The 26685-nt window shown below is 40.6% G+C and overlaps 1 protein-coding gene across 2 annotated transcripts; it reads left to right on the top strand.

Moving 5' to 3' along the window:
* The first annotated feature begins 1056 nt into the window (after positions 1–1056).
* pfn2 (profilin 2) lies at positions 1057–26521 on the top strand. Of its 2 annotated transcripts, none has more exons than XM_034179974.1 (4): positions 1057–1210; positions 1298–1448; positions 13958–14150; positions 25151–26521. In XM_034179974.1, the coding sequence occupies exons 2-4, from the start codon at positions 1311–1313 to the stop codon at positions 25246–25248; spliced, it is 429 nt and encodes a 142-aa protein (XP_034035865.1). In that variant the 5' UTR covers positions 1057–1210; positions 1298–1310; the 3' UTR covers positions 25249–26521. The 2 variants fall into 2 exon arrangements, with proteins under 2 accessions (XP_034035865.1, XP_034035863.1); XM_034179972.1 differs by lacking the exon at positions 25151–26521 and adding an exon at positions 24843–24982 and having other exon boundaries at positions 1059–1210.
* The last annotated feature ends 164 nt before the right edge of the window (positions 26522–26685 follow it).

Genomic DNA, 26685 nt, shown 5'->3' with positions numbered 1-26685 from the left:
TTCCCTTCCCACTGTAGCCAAGTGCTTGCTCACAGGGGGTCGTTTTGACCGTTGGGGTTTTACATCATTATTGTATGGCCTTGCCTTACAATATAAAGCGCCTTGGGGCAACTGTTTGTTGTGATTTGGCGCTATATAAAAAAAAAATTGATTGATTGATTGATTGATCAACATTTTTGTTTAAAAAAAATATCACTCAACACAACTTAAAACAAAATCTCCTGAGGTAGCGGGCTGACAAACCACAATACAAGGGTGCGCTGCTACGTGTTGTGTGACACAGCGCAGCGCTGCTCTTACAGAGAGAGTAGACTTTGATGAATCTGCATGCGCAGCAGTCAGTGCGTGTGGGAGAGAATAAAAGCTTGAGTATCGATCTTTTTACAAGAGGATCGTTCAATATCAATACCAGCATTGGTATCGATATTAGGATCGATCTGCACCTCTACTAAAAACTTCTTTTGGCACAAAACAGTGAGAACATAATGTTTTACTTCTCTGATTTACAACATTTCTGTACAGCCTCACCTAATCCATCATCAATCCAGGCTGCACTAATCATCCAGCCGGTGGAAAACGTGTATGGCATATTGCATATAGGCAAAAATAAATAAATAAATAAATAAAACAGCTTTTTCAACTGATGTGGTACATTACGAGATGAAATAAGGACTCCATTATATACTCTTTTAATTCTGTGAGTTACAAAATGACAGAATTTATTTTTGTTAGTGTTAAGTGGAGGGATCATTCATTCACTTATCACTCATTGCATTTACAGCGTACATTCCTGCTTTCCGAAGCCTACAAACAACAAAAAAACTGACGCAAAAACAGCAAATTGCGTTTCTGAAAATTACCTATCTTGGGGGAAAAAGTTATGAAACTATGTTGGATCGGAATAACTGAATGAGCGTTTCAAACTGAGAACTGAGCTCGAATTCGCAGGCACGGACAAGTAAAAAAAAAAAAAAGAAAAGCAGGAAGTATGCACTTTCTCGCTTATCTTACATCTTGATCGGCTGACATGTATCCATCCGCTGCGTGTTATAGTTCCCCGCAAAGCAGCAGACTGAACAACGACCCCGGCGGAGTGATTTGACAGGGACTACACCCAGGCGTCTCTCTGATTGCAGAGGCTTCTTCTACCAGTTGTGGGGAACAGAAGAAAGCTGTGACGTGACCCAGTCGGAGGTTCACTTGCTGGAAGGTCTGTAGTGTTTGTTGGTTTCTCCATTTCTAGTCTGTTGAAAGGTTTGCGTAGTATATTTGGTTTAATTTTTTTTTTGTCTTGTAGAATCACGAGTAACATGTCTGGCAACACCTGGCAAAGCTACGTAGACAATCTGATGGCTGATGGCACCTGCGAGGACGCGGCGATTGTTGGATACTGCGAAAATAAATACGTCTGGGCGTCAGGTCCTGTGGGCCATCTTAGAGAACTAACGGTTAGTACACTGTTTTCAGTAGCTGAAGGTGGCTATTGCGTTCTTGTATTTTTCCGAGGCGTTTAGTATCTGAAACAGGCCTTGTGGTACACACATGGTCATTCGGCATCTTTTTTTTTTTCTACGTCACTGCTTTTCGTGTTGTAGGTTACAAGCACCGTGTCTATTACAGAATAGCTTTTTTTTTTTTTTTTTTTTTTTTTTTTTTTTTTTTTTTTGATCGACGTTCATCTCATTCTAGAAACGGGAAGCCCGCGGCACCCGGAAACTAGCAAATAAGTACTGACTCGAGCTAAGAGCTAATTTAGCAACGCTAAAATTCGCGGCTAAATGAACCAGGTGCGGTAACTTGCAAGTAAAAACACTTATCTGTAAAAATGTTTATCCGCGACACGAGGATTTTTATTTTTAATATCCGGTATGGTTATCTCCAGCAGCCTTGATTGGAAAACATGCGCTGAATTAGCATTAGCTGCTCTTGAGGCGCTGCTACCGCCCTTCTTTTCCAAGATGGCGCAGATTTTCTTATTCAGTCAGATCACGGAAGCTTTTCGAGGCGCTTAGTCGAGGAAAGCGTGTGTTAACACCACACACCGAAATAGAAGCGTAAGTAATTATCGCGCGTTGTATTGGAACACCTAGTTATTGTGTATTTAATAAACTGTCTCCGGGATTTTGAGTGCCTCCATCTTGTTGCATTGTCGGTGTTCAGTACTTAAGCATTTTGCGAATGAAGTGTAGCGACGTCGTGTACCTCGCAAATGGCTAGTTAAGGTTAAATCGAGGCTTGTCAACCCAACTACCCCGTACAGAGGCCAAACGGATGTAGTGTATTGCTGTGAAGTGGCTATCCGTATGTAGCTGTTAATGCTGCTGCCTTTAACTTACCGCGTAAGTCGTAGCAGGGAATGACTTTGCTCACCCCTGGGTTAGCCTATATGGGGAAAACACCACTTTATGTAGTATTTTGCGTGTAATTTACAGCAACAGGTCCACAGACGGTGATCAGGACGGTACTGTGTGCATGGTTTATTAAATTGTACACAAAATTCAGAAGTACTGAGGGGGGAAAAAACGGCTATACTAAAATACAAAATGGAGTGAAATGGGGGTAGTCAACGTTAATTTCATGAAATACGCAACAATCGGAAATAACATGCAAAATGGGATCAAATGTGCTGCCACTGTAGCATCAATTTTGTGTTAAGCATATTTTGAGTAATCTGATATAAAACTTGTTTGGTCATTGAGTGTATGCAACAAAATGTATTGTAATATTAGGCTCCATTTTGTTTTGTCCATTTTGTATTTTAGTATGCCCCCCCCCCCCCCCCCCCCACAAAAAAAAAAGGTTGACTACTGTAGGTATGTGACAAATTAAAGTCAAGGGAATTGTAACAGAAATGGTGTGGTTGAAGAAAGTTATGAGCATTTGAAGTTCTTGGTTTATTTTTTTCTTAAAGGAAAAACAGAATCTCAACTACATCATTAAATAGGGGGATTTCAGATGACCAAAAATTAAACATGGTCCATCCACAAAGAGCAAACTCAGCCCTACTGCCTGGAAAGCCTCTCAGACCAGGTAGAGTAACTACTGTTGCTGCAGTGAGCAGCCATGTTGGATTGTAAAACGGAGTACGTGGGGTTTGTAAGTAAGTCTGTCGGGGTGCTCCATTGTTTTTGCTCTGGATGTGGCATTCTCAGGTCTGGAACAAAACCTTTTGTGTAACTGTCACAAAAATGTCCTATATAGACAGGTTCAGTGACTTGAGAATCATGAGCCAAGCCATGCCAAATTTCTGCCACAGTAGATTTTGCACAAATTCACATAATATACAAGAGTTCTTGACAAGTCAGACTGTTGTTCTGATGGACACCAAACTTTGCGTAGTCTGTCAACCCTGATGAGTAGAAGTTATAAAAATGAGCTTGATGGGGATTCAATTTTTCTGAGAAATTATGGAAGGACTTCCTGTTCCAAGCAGCTAACCTACGAAGTTGGGCCTAGCTTCACAATGGTAGCCTCAATCAAGATTAGCCTCAGGATTTTGACTAGTAATGATGTAGACAGTCAGATTATTTTCTTGTTTGGACACGAGGAGGTGCCATAAATTTAAAACATTTATATCAGAATTGGCTGGGCTGAATTGCAAAAACATGGTAATCATGGGACAACTCTTACCCAAATCTCATAAGTACATCATGATTGATCAAGGTGTGGCCTTTTAGTATTTTAATTAGAAAAGGGGGCATGGTGCACACATTAATCTTATCCAACTAAAATTTTCAAATTTTCATATATCCTTACATTCTTGGGTGTGTGCCATATCTTGTGATGTAGGCCACATTTCTATCTTCCATTTTTACGCTGTATTGCAAAAATGACACTTTTTTTGTAAGTCCAATCTATGGACAAATAGAGCTTAAGTTGGGGCTTTCCCAGAAATTTACAGCATAGTGGCAATTGACTGTATGTGGGGGAGGGGGCATCACCAGAGGGTCTCTTTAATTATTATTTCTAATTGAAAATGACAAGCTGTAGCATAGCTCAACTAAGATGCAAACCTTATAAAGAATGGACCACAGGGACCAGTCACAATAGTATCTTATAAGTCTCTGCAGCAGTGCCTCCTATAAACATGAAACCTGCCATAGGGATACATAATTTAGATACATACCAGGATTAGGTAAAAATCACTAGAGGGAGCTGTAAATGCAACAAGAACAATCTGAAAAAATGTGCATGCAATTGCACAAAATTAATTTGGCATAATCGTCATGTCTGAGTTGAACCCTACAATTTGGTGATAGTTGCATGAAGTGGGCCTCTCATTATGCAAATTACACTAAAATATCTATTGCCTCAAATTGACAAAAGAACTGAAACCTTTAAGCATATCCAGTGAAGAAAGACAAACTAATGCATTGGTGCCTATGATCTATTTTGAAGTTTGTCACTCTGGTTTTCAAAACCTGAAAAATCATATTAAAAATAATTTTCCATATTGCATCAAAAACCAGCAAAGTTTACATTGTCATGTAGAAATTAAGTATTTAACTTTTTACTTTTGGTCCAACTTGATTTTTTTTTTTTTATCACAATACGTAAGACTTGCAATTTTAAAGGGGGTGTGGCCCACACATACAAACCTATGAAGCTGAAATTTTTAAGAATAATAAAGGTCTGTTACTCATACCACATTACATTTATTCACCTGCATGTGTCGCTATGAAGAAAAAAAAATGCATTTTGGGCTGAAATGCACATTGCAAAAGTCAGTCAACGGTCGGTCAAAATCAGGGATGAGAATTATCCATGGATTTCAGAATTTTCTGGGCCAATTCTGAGACCAGTGTAAATCTGTTGAGAAAAATTTTGGGGGGTGCAGCGCAGGTCATCCATCCAGAGTTAAATCTTTCCTCATGCATTGGAACCATAATAGCACTGCCGGAACTGCAAGTTAAAATGCGCACGTCATTGGTTAGTTTTCTACAACGGTGAACTTTCAGCCAATCAGACTCTGTAATATCTAAAGTCACTGAAAGTACCCAGACGTGGACATTTTGAATTTCTGCAAGCTTTGGTCTGTCGAGCTGCATCTGTAACATGGCCAAAATTACCAAGAGAAAAGACTAAGACCATGTTAAAGACATTGTTGATAGCGGTGTTAAAAGGTTTAAGTGGACCTGTTTGGATTGGGAGGTGGACAAAGGCAAGACTACGTGAATTTGTCCACAAGGTCGAATTTCCCAGTAAAGCTCTCTGCATGCTGTTTGGATTTCAACAAAACCTTGGTAGAACACTGCAAGATGAAGAAACATGTCATCAAATTAATATTAAACTAAGTGTGGTGCAGTTATTCATACTGTGCACGTACTGAAGTGCAATTCAGTGCTGCAAAACCAGCATTTGTATACAGATTTTTGTCGTTTGTTTCCATGTTCCGTTTATTTTGTCATACAAAACCACTAACTTAAAAAATTATGTATTTTATGGCTTTTAGACACAAAACATGCTTTTTTTTTCTCAAAACGTGACCCTGTGGAGAAAAACTAACAAACCCTTCTTTTATGGCGTATAACAGCAGCGTGCCTCCTTATTGTTGCATTACTACCACCTGCTGCATCAGTCCATTATAGCAGCACGAAATCCTCAGTCAAGTGTCTTTCAAGTATTTGAAAAGCTAACACTTCCCCTCTCATTTGACCTTAATGGCTGAAATACGTCCTACAGAAACTTCTTTCAGGCCTTAAAATTTAATTCCTTCAGTTTTTAGTCTTTAATAGATAAACCATTCAAAAATGACAATATTTTGCCTGCATGTTACAGTTGGCCTGCATCAATTTTATTTGGGTGAATTTCAGACTGCGGTACAGCTGGTGCACAGGATGTGTTTTAATGTTACAATGCTGTATGTGCCTGTGGGGTTTTCCTGGTGACTGGCATAAGTAGTCAGGGTGCAACCTCACATGGTGTGCTTTCAGAATTTATTATGGGGCAATAATTTGTAAGCATACATTTCACATTTAAATTTGAATAGTCACTGTTTTATACCACAAATGTTTTAATCTCTTTAAATGATGTGCACATACTTGCATGAAGTTTCAATATATTTCAGAGCTAATTGCAAGTTAAGGCAAGACACTTAAAGAATAGTTTGGCAAGTTCAGTGATATCTGTCCAATGCGATGGAATTTATAGTAAGTACATATGCTGTAGCATGAGGCAGGTATCACTGAAAGAAGCTCTACATGGACAAATTCTTTTATTAGTCAGGTTTCCACATACCTTCACATGCAAAATCTAAAATGGAAATTCATGAAATTAGGTCTGTCGTCACCCCGAATTTCCTCTAAAATGCTCAAAACCTGTGGGCCCCCACCCGGGGCGCTGCCCCGGCCCCCGCTGATTTTCAGAGTTTTTCTTTGCCCATTCGCAACACTGCAGAATTCATACATGCCCACAATCTAAGGGTGCTGAAAGTTTTATACTGGGCTATGCCCATTCTGACATGGATTTGCATAAAACCTACTTTTCAACCCCTGCCTTGGTCATGAGAGTTGCATGTACATTCAGTGGACACTCGAGGACTAATGTTAAGAGCTTGGTAGCTCAAAAGCTGCCAGTTATACAAAAAATCCACTGCAGGTAGCAGTCAAAACAGGGAAAAGTCCAGTACAGATGAAACATGGTCCAATGAGCAAAAAGTCACAAATTGGTGTCAAAAATTGAGAAATAATCTGAAACTAAGTGCATGGAATTCATATCTCAACTTATCAAAGTAGCTTTAAAGTGTATGTGATGTGTTGGAGCGTTCTTTTGTTTTTCATGATTTCATAATTTTTTTTCCTCAGAATTGAGTGATTCCATATTTTTTTCCCTCTGCTTGGTCTAAAAAAGTAACCGTTACTGACTGCCACAGTTTTTTTTTCTTGATTTCTTAGTGTTTCTTAAAGCCAGAAAGTTGCCATTTGAAATGACTTTAGTTTTGTGTCATGTCTGATCTGCTTTTTTTCTACAAAATTAAACAACTGAATGAACATCCTGAGGCCGGTGATTCCATAATTTTTGCCAGGGGTTGTATAAATAATGCAGGTGATTTCGGCATGCCGGTGGAGTTTTTTTTTTTTGCCAGCTGTTGTCGTAATCAGTTGATTAAAAAAAAAAATAGTTTTAACATCTGACATCAGAAAAGTGACAGTCTAGAGCTTTTTGCTTAAAACATGTATGTACATTTCAAATCTGAAATTACATGAGGGGCTGAAAGTATCAGCCACTTAAGTTTTTCTTGAATAGTTAATGTACTATATTCTGTCCGTATCCTTGGTACATCTGCGCTCCTAACTTTGCCTAAAATATCCTGCCAAGGACTCCCAGCCTGAGACCCAAGAGGTGTCTGATAGCAGCTCTAGGCATGGAGTTGACAAACTTCTATCTTAGTGAGGAGGTGGGGTTGACCCCATTGCTAGGTATGACATGGTACTGCAAGAGCTGTGCTTGGTTGTCAAAGGGAAGGAAATAAAATAAATGCCCTCTACACGCCTACATATGAATGAACAGTAAAATCAACCGATCATGTAACCTGAAATGCGTAATTGTGAAAATACTTTAATGACATGTTGATACTCGGCAAAACTAAACTGGAGTGATTGCCGGTCCAGCCGCTAAACCTGTAAATTGTTGTGCTGCCATGCATTATGGGAGTTTGGAGGCTTTAAATGTTGTGGTTTAACAGTGTCAGTGTTGTTGGTTTAGTGACTTAAGTGTCACCATAAGTGAAAGTGTATTGTGTTTGATGCAGTCCCTGTTTTAGCTGAAAAATAAAAGCGCCTCCTAACAGAAGTGTCAAAGACAAAAGCTCTTGTCTTTCATTATTCTATGCAAAATGAATTGTTAAACAGATTGAAGATGTTCAAACATCTCATTCACATGCTGGTTATCTACATATTACTTGTTTAACAAGTTCAATGTAAGTACATAATATAATTGTAAATGCATGCTTAACACAGTGAAAACACTTATTTCCATTGTGCGCCATTTAAAAATCAAATGACAAAATACAAGTAATATAAAAATAATGAAATTGTGTGAATATAACAATTTATAAATGCATTAAGGCAGGAAATTAACAATTACGTGGATCAAGCCGGTAGTGCGTTAGTGACTCAGTCATCCTACATACAGAGAATGTCTCTACTTCCCGTCTTTTCCGCCATCTTGTCTGCTTAAGACACTCTTGGGCTTCTTAGAAGTCCCCCTCTCTACTCATACTAGCTTGGCACCTTAGGCGCTCTCTTAAGTCCTAAGGTGTTTTGTAGGCAACTTTCATCTTACCAAGGGAAAATTCTAAGATGTCTAAGAACTCGAGGAATTCTAAGATTTTTCTATTGGCCTTGGGCTGCTTTGTGGATACGGGCCCTGGTTTTTACTGGCATGCAGTTCAAAAAACATTTTGTCTTCAGCAACTGCACTATATATATATATAAATAAATAAACAACCTACACTTAGCTCATACCATATTTGCTCATGAGGAAGTGTGGAGAAGGCCAGGAGTTGCATTTTTTTGTTGTGGACTTATGACAGTGCCAAGAGAAAAGGTGGTATTGTCTGAGTGAGGTACAGGATATGTACAACCACAGTCACCACACTGAGTGGTGTGCTTGAGGTTCCTTGCTTTAATCAGAATTCCTGAGGAAGTGTTTTTTTTTTTTTTTTTTTTTTCTCTCCTGAACCCTATTCCCAATGTGCTTGCTCAGGTTACCTTCTCCACCTTAATTGCTGGAGGTAATGTTATTGCCTGTTTATCAACAGCCTGGAACCCACAATTCTTCATATTATTGAATTATTTCTGCAGATTTTTGAGAACTGCCTACCTGACATACATTTACCATAAAGTACCACACATTTCTGAATGATGTAAATAGTCTGAAATGTTCATGTATTCATTCTCTTGCATTTCCCAAGAAAACTGGCTGTAAATATTTAATTCTTCCATTAACAATAAACTGCCCTGTCCCAACCTTTTTTTTCTTGGAAAATGCTGCAGGCCTCAAATGTAGGAATGGATGTATATTAACAAAATAAAATAAAGCTGACCTAACAAAACATGAAATGTTGGTTTCATACAGTCTGCTGTTACAGAAATGGAAGACAAAGTAAATGTCAGGATCATTACATGTCCATCACCACCAGATTTTGAAAAACTGACCACAGGCCATGCATTATTTAATGTCTTTTTGTTTAGGTTTTTTTTTTTTTTTGGATTAAGGCAATGAGTGCCTCCCTGTATTACCACAGATTAACTGTTTCTGTTGCCACATCTTCTGAAATAAAACTGCAGAACACTAAAGCCTAAACTAAAAGGAAAAAATGGGAGCAGTACAGGAGTGGGTTGAACAGTGATGAATTCAGGAAACAGAAGCAGATGCATATTGGCATTTACCAATTTAAATAGGGCTGAAACGATTAGTTGAGTAATTCGATTACAAAAATGCTTGTGGCAAATTCTGCACCTTGAAGCTTCATTTAACGTAGTACATATGCCAGGCCTGTGTGTGGTGCTGCAACGGCCGCAGGAAAAACAAGACTAGAGCATAACAGCTAGTCAAATTAGCAACGATAGCTACCGCTTTCCAGCATGACAGAGTAAAATAAAGCCTTTTAAGAGAAAGATGGTCCACGCTGATCATCTGAAATAGACTGTGCGTTTGTCTAGTTTAAAAAAAAAAAAAAAAAAAAAAAAGTCTGCTCTGTGTGGAGGGACTATTGACCTGGTGGCCGGCTGCTGTCTCTCTCTGCCCAGTGTGAGGGGCTGTCAGACCGGGCGAGTCACAGCTCTGTCCCCGGCTATATTGACGAACAGTGAGTCTGTGTTTACCTCAGACTCACACTGAGTGTTTGACTTTTTAATTTTTGCGTATTTGGGCAACACACACTTCACAAACACAGTAACTTAAATAAAATAATTAAAAAACCTGACTGCGAGGCTGCATGTTCAACCTCCAGCTGAAATGCATCTGCTGAATTACAGAGGGGGATAAAAAAATCATGCAAGGACCCAGTCCATCAACTTTTATTAAAAAAAAAAAACCTTAAAAATTGTTAAATTTTACAAGCTGGAGAAAACAAAACAAAGCCACATCCCATCGCCATTTCAGCAAAATGCCAACACTTTAGCACAGTGACATTGTGCCATTGCTTAGGGAGAGCCCTGGACTATTGATGTTTAAAAATGCAAAAGTACTTTTTATCCGATTAATCGATAGAATACTCCATTACTAAAATAATGGATAGCTGTGTCCCTAATTTAAATTTTTCCCCAATTATGAACAATCGCAGGAGAGAAATATTGAGTTATGTCTTGGTTAACGGATTAAAAGGCTAGAGGTTATGCATTCAATATGTAATATTTATTTTTTGGAAATTGAATTTTACCACCCACACAGGAGTGACCGTATTAACTTTTTCATGATATGTCGTGATATGTGACAGCAAAGTAGATGTGATAAATATTTAATCTGAATCTCAGTCACAGAAAATGTTGAAATCTAATATTAAGTCCCTTCGGCTGTTCCCATGTTTGCACTCGGTCGCCACAGCAAATCCAAGGTGGATCTGCATGTTGAATTGGCACAAGTCTTATGCCGGATGCCCTTCCTGATGCAACTCCACGTTACATGGAGAAATGTGGCAGGGGTGGGATTTGAACCCAGAGCCTTCTGAACTGAATCCATGTGCTGCCACCACCCCTGCTAAAATGATGAAATGTAATGATTTTTCTATTTCAGCTGAAATTATGTTGGAATATTAAAGTTAAAGTACTTACAAACAAAAGTATGACAGGTTTTTAATAAGTGATATTTAATTTGAATCTGTCACGGGTTAATCGGACAACCAGCTTTTCCTATAGGAAAAGTAAACTACCAGGGTTACTTGTCCTATGGACAGGTACACTAAAAAGCTTAATGTCGATGCCTGCAAGGTCAGGAAAAATCTTGGAAAATTGGGTTAAAAAAACCCCTATCTTAAACATTGAATGAATTTTCAAAATGTAATAACTGTCAAACTCATTTCATATTTGACAGCATTATGTAAAATGGTATCCTTTGACTGACAGCTTGATCTGATCCAGATAACACATTTTGTGGCCATTTAAATTTAACATTGAAAACCCCATTTAATGTATCTTACATTATATCGTAATCAAATGTGCGGACTGGCACTCACTATTGCCTGACAGTTGATCCGCATAGTGGATTTTGTGAACATTTGAATTTAATCTTGAACCACCCATTTGGTGTACATTTTGCATTATATGTTTGGCAGTGAGGTGCAAACTGGCACACACAATGAGACAAATTTTGATCCATATTGTGGATTTAGCACATTTGATTATTTTTAACCATTTATCACTTTGATATATTGTATTCAATTTTAGCTTATGAAAAGCCACTTCTAAAAGAACTTTGACCTTAAATTCCCCCCCCCCCCCCCAGGTAAAAACTTGTGGAACTGGGAAATGGTGTTGGCGGAGGTTTGCACTCTATAAGTGCAGTGCTCTAGTTGTGATTGTCGTATTTATTTTTAAAAGTGCATGTATGTATTAAACAGTTTTCAGCCCAATTACCTCTGACCTTTGTACCACAAAATATTTGTGGTGGTGGTATTTGGAACACTTGGCTGAGCAGATATGAAGGTAAATTAGATTTTGATGCATACTGGATATGCTTGGACCTCTTGGTTTAAATTTAGTCCTTGACGGCAAAATTGGCATAACAGTGCTGTCACCTATGTGGTTCTGTGGGTTAGGCCCACACGTTGCTGCTGTATTGTTACAAATCAAATGGTCCTTGTGGGGCTTGGGAGGTGGTCTGCATATAGGGTTTGGACTGTGTGTATGCCTGCTGACAGGACTAGTGTGAATTTATATCAGCAAGGGCCTCTGACATAAAATTTGGCAAAATCAACATTCAGATCCATATTTGATCTATTGTGGAAAAAGGGAGAAGCCAAAAGCACTTTATCAAATGCTAGCATATAACTGAGTCTGTTTGGGGTTCTAGCTTTAAAAACAACTGTTAGGCTTAAGTAAGCCATAAATATGAGAATGATTTAAGGGTGTTGGGGTTAGTAGTCTTACACAAACATGTAGGTTGGGATAACGTAAAAGCAAAGAAAATGTGCAAAATAAAATGCTAATACAACACACATTTGGCAGTATAACACCTCAAAAGCTAGGTCCACACAATTTATGCATGCATTTAAAATTTATATAAGCAGTATCAAGCACCTGTCTCTATTGTGATGTATTGAGTATCAGGTTTAATGGTGTGTATACAGTATTTGAGAAACTACATAGGGCTTTATTGGCTGCTCATAAGCATTTTCAGGCCCATTTTAGAATTAAATCTACTTGTCAATCTAATTTAATAGTCTGGTTCTGACACAGCAATAGCTGGCAGTCAACTTGCTGTGAAAGATTTAAAAATGAGAGGCATTGGGGGCTGATGCATACTCTGCATCCACTTTACAGCCTTTTGGTGGGGGGGCTAGTTTAGAGTGCCTTGATTGGAGAGTGGCGTGTAAAGCAGGAGTGGTGGCCAGGTGGTTGATCTGCTTGGTTTCCATGCAGATGTTCCCAGTTCAAACCCCCACCCTTCCCACTTTTCTCTTTAATGTGGAGTTGTCAGGAACGGCATCCAGCGCAAAATGTCAACCCCCAAGTGGAAAATAAGGGAGCATCCGAAGGGTCTTCCTTATCGGCTGCTATAAACAGCAGATACTGATAATCCCCAAAAAATACTGAATATCTGCACCAGTAATCAGCCGACCTCTAGTTTGCATCTCTGCTTCAGGTGCAGCACAGTGATTATCAATGCAGGTTCTTACACACATCAGCATAGTAACTTCAAGTACTTGCCTAAAAATTGGATGGGCTACATGTACTCCTGAGGAGCTTGTGGGTAATGTCAGTTAGGGACGCACTGAGTCGCATTTTTTTTTTTTTTTTTTTTTTTTTTTTTACTTCCGATCCAATACCTGAATTTGGATCTGGTGATAACTTTTCCAGTTGGACACCAGAGCTCGGTTTGCTTTAATATTGTTTTTTTGAGGATTTTGTTTTTAAAAAGGAGACCTGAAAGTTGAGTTCCAATTTACCAGAAGGTATATCTAAGATGAAAGCTTAGATCTAATGTTTTGGTGACAGAATTAAGTACTTATTTTTTTTTTTAGACTTGGAGAAAAGACACCACTCTCTGTCTCCCTCTCTTGCTTGCTTTCTCTCTCCCTTTGTCTTTCTTTTCTTCCCCTCAAACAGCTGTTTTTTGCTGTGCAAACTTCGAACTTTGGGAAACACAAAGCCTTTCAACTGTAAAATGTATCATCGAAGCTCACACAGGATTTTAATGGAGACTTTTTTCCCTTTTGACAGAATCTCTATTTGGCTGCACGCTGAGGTGGCGTTTTACAGCCTTGGGACAGTGAAGCGGCTAACTTTTAGCACACGCTTTCAGCAACAATTCAATTCATGAAAAATCCGTGCTTGACAGACCATTGGGAACAGAGCAGAAATTTGCTGCTAACTGCAGCTACAACACTGCGGAAGAGCTCTGTCAAACAGCCTGGGTTCATAAAACCTCCCCCCTCCTGTTCTGCAGTGAACAAAGCAGAGAGCAAACAGTTTAGAGGATTCGCAGTGACTCTTCTCTGGTATCGGAAAATGGCTCATCTTGGATCAGTATTTTTCGATGCATGAATTGTCTGTCGATAGCGATCCGCGATCAAATTGGTCCCATCCCTTATGTCAGTAAGTTAGTGACTTGTTGCAATGTTGATTGGAGGAGCAGTAGGCTGCTTTAAAAAAAAAAAAGTTGCCCTAAGTTCCAGTCTGAAGATGGTCATTTTTTCCCTGTTAGATTCCCACTTGTCTACTCAGGGCAGGACTTTATAAGGATAAAATTATTGCTGTATACTACAACATTGACTTAATTTTATTTTCTTCCTTAGGCTGAGCAAATTGATGCATTGGCATCAAAGGAGCGAGGCAAACTCTGCACTGAAGGTGTGTGTTTGGGAAAAACAAAATGCTCTTTGATCAGAGACGAGTTGGACATAGACCAGCAGCATACAATGGATTTGCGGACAAAGGATCCTGCCGGAGGACCCACATGCAACATTTCTATAGCAAAAGCTGGCCAAGGTGAGTTCATGGTAAATGTTTTGTATATTTGTCACTTCAAGATGTACCCAGCTTCATATTTGTTCCTTAACTAGTAACTTATTAGTAGCAACAGATTGAGAGCTTATTAAATGCACTTTCCCTCATTGGCCTTGGCCTCTGACAGTGCACACGACCAATAATTAAAAAAAAAAAGCAATCCCATCTGTCTTCTGCAGAACTTGTCCGTTTGCAAGCACACGGGTATCTTAAAACTGTGGCAAAGGGGAAGGTTGCCAGTTGTCACACATGACATATCAATAAGACTTGAGCAGACCTTAGTGTTACGTATATGCTAATTTGCAGTAACTTTCTCATTTAAGTTAGTGCATTTTCCAAAGCATGTCCTTTATTACTAGTTTGAGAGGTCCTGTGACTTGCAAAGCAAAAACTGATAATTCTGTACATTTTCATGACATCAGAAGCTAAACTGCCTTTTGTTTTCTGGGAATTCCCAGAAATCCAGGTATTTACTTCCGTGGCGAACATTTAACTTGACTCATCCCAGGCCGTTGCTCTGATCAACACCAAACCTTGCACACAAGCTTCTGAGGTCCAGTAGACTTATTAAAAATAAGCTCGATGGACCTTAACCTACCAGACAAATACAGGACGAACTTCCCCTTACGAACATGTGAAACAGAAGTTGGACTTGCCTTTGTAACAATCTGACCTGTACAAAATGGCTTCATTTGGACACTAGTGGGCACCTCAAGCCTCTACGGCTTGTCTCAAAATTGGCTAATCGGAATTGTACCAAAGTTGACATGGATAATCTTGGGATATTTCTTAATTGAAATGCGCAAGTACATCACTATTGTTTGAATTAGAAAAGTGGGCATGGCTCACCATTCAAACTATCAAGCTGAAATTTTTAGATACACACCCACATAAACAGGCCTGGTATTTTTCCGGCCTGAGCCGGATTTCTGGCTTATGAAGCGGAGGCGACAGGTTGCCATGTTATGACAGTTTGGGGGGGGAAGCGAGGAAGTGCAGCAGCAGCCTTTTTTTTTTTCCCCATACATGCACGCAAATCATTCGTGAAGATTTTAATTACACAGATGTATAATAAAACAAATGGTGACTGGTTTATAACATAATTGACAGTTTGAGGGGGTGGTCTGACACTGAATTGGAGTGCCTCACAAGAGTGGCAGAGAGAAGGATCCCCCACTGGTTGCTGAATTTGTGGGAGTCACAGCTATTGTGCTGAAGACATTTTGGCTGAAGTTTGTCCTCTTAACACTAAACTATGGTGTTATCACTGGTGTGGTTCTGTGGGTCAGCCCCACATCCCAACATTTGAAATGTAGGGAGTTGTGCGGGCTTGGGAGGCGTACATACTGCAACCTGCACATTTATTCAGTGAATGCTCATGTGTTTAAGATGGTTAAGTCCAGTGACAGAAAAATGAACAAAAATCTGCTTGCCAAATTGTCTTAGTAGTTGGTGCCACAAGTGGGAAAGTAAGTCTGAAATTAGATGCATTAAAAAAAAAAACAACCCATGGACTTCATGCCTCAACTTGTCTGTCAAAGACCAGCAATGTTTAAAAATTTTCAGTATGAGTAGACTGAGCACTGAGGATGCAGTATTTGCTCTGTGGTCATGGAGAAGGCCAGAAGGAGTTGCATGGATTTGGACTTAAAGCTTTTGACAGAGTGCCAAGAGAAAAGGTGTGGTATTGTATGAGGAAGTCTGGTGTGGCAGAGAAGTAAATGAGGGAGGTGCAAGGACAGTCACCACACTGAGTCTGGTGTGCTTGCAGTTCCTTGCTATAATCAAAATTCCTGAGGAAGTTGTCCATCCCGGACACTATTCCCAATGTGCTTGCTCAGGGAATGAGTCATGTTGAGCACTACACAGAAGCACCTTTGACTGATACTGTGATTGTAATATTTAAATACAGATCTATTCAGCCAATAACCTCTGGCCTTAATGTGTACCATTAAACAATGTTTGTGTTGCCATTTGGTAAAACACTTGGTTGAACAATGTGTAAATTAGACTTTGAATATTGATAAATGGTAGCAAAGTGGTTATTGCACTTGGTTTCAGTGCAGAAGGTTCCCAGTTCAAAAACCACTCCTGCCACATCTCCATGGTTGGGTTTGAAACGGAGTTGTCAGGAAGGGCATCTGGCATAAAACTTGTGCCAAATCAACATATGGCAACCCTGAGTGAAAACAAGGTAGCTGCTGAAGTGACTTGGTGTAAATAGACTTACAGAATTCATTACAGCATAGTTATCTGCATGCACAACACTTCATGCACATGGTGGAAGCAAAGGTTATGATTCAGTATACATGCTAGAGCAGTATGGACTTAAATTTATTTCTCTTGATAGCAAAGTTGGCATGACGGCACCATCACATCTGCAGGTCAGGCCCACATTTGCAGCTGCATCATACGTTGCTGGAGCTCAGGAGGTGGTTCACATACAGGACTTTGATTCCGTGTGTATCGTTGTTGTTGCTGCAGTCCCCCCATGCAATACAGCAGGCTACACTATACAAGCTGGAAAGGTGCCATTTTACAAACCCTGCAACAAACTAATACAAAAAAATTTAACAAATCTGCCTATTGAGGGTGCTACAGCAGCATGTTTGTATTTTGGCCTACAACTCCCAAACGTTGCATTGCATATTCAAGTGCCTTATATGGACACATTCACTGGCTCAAGATGAATCTTCTGACTTAGGCCACACCTGTTTCTGCCAAAATGGTTTTTCACAAATTAGCAAAATGTGGCAAACTGACTGTGCAGCCCAGACCATTGCTCTGATTAACACTAAACCTCAGTCTACTGAACCTCAGAAGCTTGGCTTATTAAAATGAGCCTTAACCTATATCTAAGAAATAAGACAAACTTTGTTTAAAAACATAACACGGGAAGTTCAACTCATCTTCATATCTTTAACTCCATTCTGGGCAAAACTCATTTCTCATATGCAGTGGTGCAGAGAGGTAGCCTCATTAAAATAGTTTAGCTTACAGCCTGCTTTTAGACCTCCGTGCACCGTCTGCCCACATTATTGGTTAATTGGTCAACGCGCAGCAGTCACCCCTGGGGAGCTACGCGCACAAAAAACAAACACCCTCTGGCTGCGACCTCAGATCTGAAGAGTCCACCTGGTTAATTTAGTTATTACCCATTAGCTCAAGTTACCCCATCTCATTCCCAAACAGAGTCCAGGCTGACCTGATCCAACATTGTGGGGTTTGTTACCGGCCTTGCACCGTACACTGTCTGAGGCTCAATCAGAAGGGCACCCAGGGTTCCCTCAGTAGCAGAGCTCTTCATTTGCCACTACTGAGGGGATTCCCTCAGGATTGCGTGACATCAACCTGTGGATTCCTTCTGACTGGCTGACTACTGGCCTCACACTGAGCTTTGATCAGGACTTAGGCCCCCGGGCCAGCAGCGGTCTTCTGTGCACCACATTTCCCCGTGCCCACCTGTTGGATTCGGCAATGGGTTCTTGCCAGTACTGAAGGAATCTTCAGTCAGTGGGAATCCACTGTTAAAGAAAATTTTTTTTTTTTTAATGAGACGTGCGGACGGGTCCGCGTCGGGACGCAGCCGGCGCGGTGCGGCAGCACAGGAAAAACACCTCTGTGTTAACCATTTGTAAAATCCAGGCGGCTTTTGATGGCTTTCAGTGTTCAGTGGAGTGAGTATATGAGAAATTAACAGCTGGTCATGTTCCAACTTGTCCTTAAGGCTTCCAGCAGAGGTGTTTTTCCTGTGGCGGAGCGTCGCTGCGGCTGTGAGCCGACGCGCGGATCCGTCCGCATGTCTTTCATTAAAAAAAATCTCCTTTTAACAGTGGAATATTCGGATAAAATGCTGAAACCGACTTCTTCTGAAACTTCTGTTCTCTCACGACGTCCTGGATCAATAGAGCTTGAAATGTGGAGGTTTTCAGCTTGAAACAGGCTGACGGCGGCGCCTGAGACCGCTGCACGACGTCCCGGTCTGTGGGAAGTCCTTAAAGCGACAGTATCACCTCAAAATCTCTCATCAGCCGTTAAAATTTTCACCGAAAACCAGCTTAATTTTTCGAACCGTGTCCACTTCAATGTGCCTCACAGGTTTAGAAAAAATTTTGATCAAACAAAGCGCCAGTCTCTCAGCAACTTCTCAGACAAAGGAATTCCGACGAGGGGCTGGACGACTCCTCCCACAAGGAGTGCTCACAGGCGAATGACGTCACCGACAGGCGTGGAAAAACCTGCGCATGAGGGTTCAAGCATGTCTGACGTAAAAACATGAATGAAATCCATATAGTTTTTGAAGAAAAATAAAAAGGACCTATACTTTGACAGACCTCGTATATATTGCACAACAGGAGCAGCTCTCCCCATAAGTGATCAAATCCCATCATGTCAACACTGCACTGCCCTATTGGTTAGCCGCTAACTTTAACATATGTAGTGAGCTACTTGTATTGATAGCTGTTAACATTAGCAATGACCATTTCATTAGCCTTAGCACACGTTTGCTGTAATGGAATAACAGCGACGTCATGTTTTGAATAGGGAATATAATAATGCTACATTACAGTGCTAAAAAAAGTGTTCCTCTTCAATGGACAACCTTGTTACAAAGCCAACATGCACACCATCACGCAAATAATGGCTGTATGCTGGTGCGATAAGCCACAATTTACACATGATCCAATTAGTCAATCACAAATCTGACTAGTCAGTTATCAATATAATTGTTTGAGGCAGCCCTAGTATGCACTCTGTACTGATTGAGAGTGCTTAACTGTTTTTTTGTTTTTTTTTTCTTCAAGTGCTCCAATATAATTGTCAGTATATACCCCTAAAGTTTTTTTTTTACTTTTTTACTGAAAACCATACAATTTTTAGAACTTCAAATGTAAATTTCAAAAACATGTAATGCAAGAAATGGTTTGGGCATTTTTTATACAAATTACAAAACAATAAGATATAATGCCACGTTCACACCGGGCTCGATCCAACGCCACAAATTCGCGTTGGTCGCGTGGCAACGGACGCGCCACCATAGCCCAGTGTGTTGCTCTGCTTTCGCTGCGAAAATTCATCCCAGTGCGTCATCAAATAGGAGCTTTCATTACGCTCGCCGGCTCCGGTTAACATGACACCCTTGATCACACGGAGCGAGTTGTTGTGGAAAGCTGACAAACGTCATGAGATGTTCCCAATTCGGGGAGTAACATCATTTGCTGCAGGAGCTGCGTCTGGATGACGGCAGCTTTCAGCGGTCTTTCCGCCTCTGCAGGACCCAGTTTGAGGACCTCCTGTCCCATTCACGCGTGCACATGTAAACAATAAAACTCCGCTGCTTGCTGTGGTGCTGCTCCTTGCTCCTCCCCAAAAAAACTCATTGTTTAGAAACCAGTCACCATTTGTGTTATTATACATCTGTGTAGTTAAGTAAAATCTCCATGGACGATTCGCGCGCACGTTAAAAAAAAACCCTCCTCTGCTTGCTGTGGGGCTGCTCCTCACTCTTGCCCAAAAAACTGTCATTGTGTTTAGAAACCATCACCATTTGTCTTATTATACATCTGTGTAGTTAAGTAAAATCTCCATTTGCTCGCACGCACGTAACAAAGCTTCGCTCCCCCTTCTGCGGGGCTGCAGCTTGCTCCAAAAACTGTCAGTGTTTAGAAACCGAAATAAAGGACAAAAGGGACACAAGTCTTGCTCACAGGCTGGCTACCAGAGACAGGACATGTTCACATCCTCAGTCAAACTTCAGACATCTCCATGTCACTACATATTCAGTCTGTGATTGGTCGTCATGATGCGACAAGATGAAAAAGTTCAGATTTTTCAACTTGGGGAGGAGGGTGACGTGACGCGATATCGCGCCACAAACGCGCCAGTCGCTCAAAATCGCTTTATTCGCATCCGTCGCGCTGCGTGGCTTGCTGCCACGCCTCCTTCCGTAGGGATTACATGGCAACCTGTTGCTCGCGTCGTGCCTGGTGTGAACGTGGCATAACACAATTTGTGCCACTCAGAAAAGCAATTACTGTCCAAAATGAGATGAAGGGGACACAAACATCACCCACAGGTGTCACTCCTCCTGTTGTCCACCTGGAGGCAGTGTTGGTACTTTAGTCAGCTTTTGATGCTGTTTGCAACCCACGTGGGGTTGGTGACTTTGATTGGTTTAGCTTGTGCATTTTTCTGCCAATGATAAAGGGGATGCAGTTTTCTCCTCCCACTTCTGCAGCCTGACAGAGCTGGCTCAACAAGGAAATGAGTCCAGTTTAGTGTGCATTTCAGCAAATACACCAAAAATGACCAAGTTTCAGGACAAAGCTGCAAGTTTGTTCATGATTCAAGTTATACTAGGCCTATCAACAGAACTTATAAACTAGTGTAGTTTGAAGTCCACACTTTCAATACACATTCAAACTGCGTTTCGGACTGCTGTAGATGGGATGTTACATCCGCTTAATTCGGTCATATGTCTTTGATGTGAAGACATGTCGGACGACTGCAGAAGATTAAAGCAGTGATTCACAGTGGATTAAGTTCACGCTAGCTTTAGTGTGATGCTAATTTTAGCATGAGCATTTCTGAACATTGTATTAAAAAAAAAATTGCTTGTCTGATTAACTGTTGTAGTGGCTCTAAGTGTTTCTGCTATGAAACTTGGGTAATTTATCTGATGTTGGCATGTTAGCAGGTATAGTAGCTTAGCTGTGCCATTCAACAGAAACTTGTACAGGCAATGGCCATAACTTGTAATACCCTGTCAAAGCCATTTGATGAATAAAGCGATAACTTCAGCTGCAGAAATGTGCTTTAATAACACCAAACCAGTTGGCATGTTGGCTTTCTCTGGGAACTGACTCCAGAGATAAAGTTCTCACGTGGGTTCTTGCCTCAATGTCGCTAGTAGTGTGTGTGGTTTGGCCCTTGACCTAAGGAACGACAATCTACAGTTGTGGTCTATCAACACCGAATTAGTGTTTTTTTTTTTTTGGGGTGGGGGGGGTGGTGTTGGTGCTAATGGCTTGTGTGGCCAAGCTCATTTCTGACGTAGCTAAAGTGTGTAAACTTCAGAAGAGGTATTTAGAGAATCAACGTGGATCCCTGCAATATTTCCCTTGAAGTTCACCCATTTGATCTCCTTTGAGCAGAAGCCAGACATGACGTATCCAGACATTTTCAACACCGTCACCCTACATGGGAGAAGCCCTGAAAGCATATGTTTGGATGCCTACAGCTTCTTTGCAGCTGGATGGGTGCAGCATATGTCTGTCAGGTTACTGATGACAGCTTGGTAATAAAAGCCCAAAGAGTAAAACCTGCCTAAACTGTCATCGTATAAATCTGATACTCACCAGGCAAAAGCAAATGTCCCCATGCTTTTGTATGGCTTTCCTTATAATAAACACCATATATAACATGTTTTGTACAACTGATTTTCACTTGCATTGGACGAAACAATCCATTTCTATTTAAAAAAAAAAAAAAAAAAAAACTCTCATACATGTTGGACAGAGCAGTCTGGAGGTACGAAATTAAAGTTCAAGGAAAGTTGGTACGTATTTCCTTTAAGAGTGGCCATTTGGTTTGGGTTCCCCCAACCCATGCTCAGACATGGGACACAGTCTGATGTGCACCTGCTAAATAAATCGGACACCACGAAAGTCTGATTTGTTAGTTTTACTCCTTCTCCTGTCATATTTGTTTTTGCAGTGTGCCTGTTGATTGCATTTTGATCATGGATCAAATAAATTTGGCAGCAAAGTCCGCAAATATGACCAACTTCACAACACTATAAAGTCGCTCAAATGACCCTCAACCTGTGGAGGAAATTGTACACCTTACCTTTGTTTTGGAGGTTGAGAGGGACAAATTAATCCAGGAAAATTGCAAAAAAGATGCAATGGTGAACTGTCACTTTTCACACCACTCTTTAGCAGCAAGAAAGCAATTTATAAAAAAAATAAAATAATAATCCTCCGGAGACCTTCATTTGACAGCTCGTGCAATCATATAGACAACATTGAAACACAATCCTTGTGTAAACTGTTGTAAATGGAGCAAATGAGTACACCTGCTAAACATAAGGTTCAGTTATTTGCCATTCATACAATGCGGAAGTTGCTGTCCAGTATGAGCATACATCACCTGCACATTATGTATAGCCATTTTGTGGTAATGACTAGCTTCATGGCTAACCCATAAATGCCTTAAGCAGTGGAGCATGGGGAATGCCCTGGGTGGGGGCCAAACACCACCATGCCAGTGTTGCCAACAAAAACTTAGGCAAACATTGGTTTGGGGGTTATTGTTTAAGGCATTTTGGCTGGCTGTGTTAAGTCTGATTCTCTGTATTACTGCCCCACTGTCATTGGTGTTGAGTGGTGCTAACATCAGCTAAGCTGCAATACATAATGCATAAATGTCTCCAAATGAAATTACACAAACATCACTCTGTGGAAAAGGAGCACACATTTAAGACAAATACAGGCCTGTTGCACGTTGACAATTCACCCTGCATATGCTGATGTAGGAAAAATATACAGGTGTACACCAAAAAAATTTTTAGGCATGCGCAATATTTAACACATGCCATCTTATGTCTTGTACATCCCTCATACAGGGGCTGCAAGTTATGTGATTGATACAAGTTACTTATAAGTCAAAAGAACTTGCAACTACTGGGTGTAGGAGGAAAAAATGTCAAGACGTTGAAATCAGCGTTGGGTTTCAGCTACAAAGAACTACAGCACTTAGAGTGCATATTCCTGCCAATAAAAACACCTGTACATCTGGAGCTACAGGGTACATTTAATTTTAGTGCATCTTTGGAATAAGAACATTAAAGTTGTAAACAGTAGCACATGGATGCCTTCATCAAGGGAAAAGCTATGGGGGAGGGGAAACAAAGCACATGGTATTTAAGAACAATGAGTGCTGCAGTTGATTTACTGCCTAAACTGATGTTTGGGAGGTATACACATTAAGCGCAGTCTTTCACTTACTAGTTATTAGCTAATTTATTTACTTCTGCTAGTACATAAAATCCACTTGGCTTATAATAAGAGATGCTTTAACATAATTACAATAGAGTTTGTAAGATTTCAGATTAGGAGATATAAACTGTTTGAGGGCTGTGCCACAGTTTTAAGTATCTGTTAAGGGGCCAAATTCCAGCAAGAGGGTATGCACGTGACGTGGTTAAACAGAAGCTGGCAGTATACCACCATGCTGTATGGTAAACGGAGCAACTGGTTAAGTGTTCACTCACCTGGAAACTGTCGGATCTCAGAATGTGGATGAGACGGTCCATGTGACATGAAGCAAACAGTCTTAAGCCTGTCGGAGCTGTTTAACAGTCAAGGCCAAATCAGCATTTTGATAAAACAATGACTGATTAAAGGCAGTTACTTTGATACAGAAAGTATTTGTTACTTTACCTGCTTGTCTCACAAAGCAGGAGGACTGACAAACTAACCCATGTGCTGTGGAGGCACTTTTTTTTCTTGCCGTGATTTATTAACTACACAATGCAACTCACTTTTGCTATGATGACATGATTATCTGAGACTTGTCTTATGATCTCGTTTCCAGATCCCGCAATGAAGTATTTGCATACCTGACAGGATAGTTGTAGATGCCCAGTTGCTGGATATCGGGGACAGATTTGCGTGACGGTGCCTCTGAAAACATAAGACTATAAATATGGGTCTTCAGCACTAGTTAACACACATCATTTGTCACCTACCAATCTGACTTCACCACAGAAGGGTTTTTGCTGTTGGATGGCAGAAATTCAGAACGTTCAGCTGCTGCAAACAATTGTTTCCATTCTGCTGTTTTCCACCCAACATGGAGGTATACCTGTCTCAGGGTGTGGTTTGAAGTGCATACCCTCTATACTATGCTGAAGATTCTTGGGGTGGCTCACTGTCCAGTTGACAGTGAACCCCCCTTTTTTTTTTTTTTTGGAGAAAAAAATCTGGGATTTCTACTGCATGGCTGTTTACACTGTCAAACTGGCAAGGACTTGTTTTGTTTTTTTTTTGTTTTTTTTTCTCATGTTTCTCTGGCTTGAACTTTGTTCCTAGTACAGTTTGAGATGCAGGGGGTGGAGTAAGGTGCATTGATAAAAGGTACTTTAAATGTGTGTGGGGTGTTGGCATTGAGTAGAAGCATTCACCTTCATGATCTCTGCTGCTGGCATTGTGCGTGTGTATTCTGGGCTTCCACTGAAGCCTTCCAGTGTGGTCGCACTGCTGTGCTTTACTTTTTGACTTTTATGAAGTGCTGCTATGTTATTAGCTGTTCCCTCCACTTTCCAAACACTGCTGGCTTTTGTTGCTGGTGAAATGTGTAAAACTACTGCTGATTTAACTCCTTTTCCAGCATGATGCTCTTCCAGCAGCAGCATTGAAGCTTCTGTTGCACACCCTGCTCTTGTGTGTGTGTGTGTGTGTGTGTATGCTTCCCCCCCATATGACCACGCTACTGTGACAAGCTGTTGAGGGAAGTGTGGGATGCCCATGTCAGTTGCCAGCAGCAGGGTTGATGAATGCTTGTACTCAAATATGTGCATTGTTTTGTTCCTTTTGCGCAGTACTCTGGTCCACCTGTTGCTTTTGTGGTGTCTGCACTTTCTCTTAATGCTGCTTTTCTCTTTTCTTCCAGTCTTGGTGTTGGTAATGGGCAAAGAAGGGATCCATGGAGGCAGCTTGAATAAGAAGTCATACGCAATGGCAAAATACTTGCGGGAGTCAGGGTTTTAATTTAGTTGTGGCTCAAGGTAGTTGGGGAGGATGGTAATTAAAAAAATGAGATACAAATGTTAACTGTCAAGCCCACCCCCCCTTTTTTTTGAGTTCTGTGTCTTCAGTCTGTCTTGAATTTGAATATTGTAGCTCCACATCAAGCAAAGTATAAATGTTTTCCTGCTTTTAATTTTCTTCCCACCCCCCCACCCCCTCACCGGACTCCAGTTATGGTTATTGTCGAGGGGAAGAACGGTATTCCTGGAGGGACACTTAACAAAAAAGCGTTCGAGACTGCGAGGTACCTGCAACAAAGTGGCTTCTAAAGCAGCATGAATTGATGGCTCAAGATCACAGCTTCTCATCGTAATTCACTCTTCCAGCTGGTATTTTCTTTTCTCTTATTATCCATTTTGTGTTGACATGGCTGACCCCACCCCCTTTTTCTTTTTTGTCATTTCCACATTGTCTTAACTCCCTCAGCACCACACGTTTGAGATGATAATGTTGCTAACAGCATCACACCTAAACAGTGTCGACGCCAAGCATTTCTCCCCTCGCATCAGTTTAATCTCTGCTGTCATTCTTCCTAACCACTCATTTCTTCCCAAACAACCTTTAGAGTAACTGAACAGCAACAAAGGTCATGTTGCCACGCCCCCTAACTTCTTGCCTACCCCTTTGGGTTCTGTTGTGTCCTAACAGGAAGTGCTGTAAATCCTCTCCCCCCCCAAAAAAAACTGGTCTTAAGTGCTCCCAGTTATCCTGTCAGTGAGGACAGATGCCTCTGAGGGGGGTGTTGGGCTTTGGTGTCACCTATCATGGAATAGCTAGACATTACAAGAGCAGCTCTGACTCTTAGTACTTAGGTAAACCCTGTACTGCAGCCACCTTTTTTTTTTTTTTTTTTTAATGGCTGCTGGTTTTTGACAGAACATATCTCAGCATATAACTTTTTTAATAGGACCAACTGTAGTTGCAAACCAGGTGTTGTAATTCGTATGAATTGTTAAAAGGTGACTTTTTTTTCCTCCCCTCATACAGACTAAACAGATTGTAACAGTTGCTTCTGTGTAAGGGGTGTGATGTGGCACAAATTTAAAAACATGTTTGACAATGTAACTGCATTTGTATAAACCAGTGCTGTGTGGAGGAGTAAAACTATTTGCCTTGTGGTCAACTGAGCTGTGTCTGTTCAGTTCTGGTAACATGCAAATAAAAATTTGTCAGAGTAGAAATGACACTGAATTTGAAAGTGGTTAGAATAAGGATTTTTGTTTTGAAACAAACTGCAGAATCTTTGTATGCTGTGCCATAATGTAGAGAGATCTGTTGCAAGATGGATTGTACCTGCTGTCCACCAAGGGGTCATCTTGTTGGCACTTTTCTTTAAGCCTCAGGTCCATTGGTCCTTATGAGACTCATCCTCTTAAAACCTGTCTAAAGCCCGCTCTGCTGATTTTTGTTTTCTGCATCACTTGTTTTGCTGCATCTGAGATAGTCAAGATACATCAAATTTCATATGCATAGAACTAAAATGCCATAAATTGATTTATCACCTTGTTTACAGACAGATCAAATAAAATGTATTCCAAAAAATATAGTCTCCTGGTTTTTGTGCAGCAGTTTTCATTAAACATGCCCAAGTGACATTTACTCTTTGACTACAAACTGACTCTTTATCTCGATGTGTTTATATTACAATCATGTTGCCTTCCGGACCAGTTCACTCTCCAAACAGATTTTTAATCTCAATGAGGCTT

The sequence above is a fragment of the Thalassophryne amazonica genome, chromosome 10 (assembly GCF_902500255.1).
Source record: "Thalassophryne amazonica chromosome 10, fThaAma1.1, whole genome shotgun sequence".
Lineage (NCBI taxonomy): Eukaryota > Metazoa > Chordata > Actinopteri > Batrachoidiformes > Batrachoididae > Thalassophryne > Thalassophryne amazonica.
Note: the sequence above shows the minus strand (reverse complement) of the source record. Positions and strands in the feature narration are given on the sequence as shown.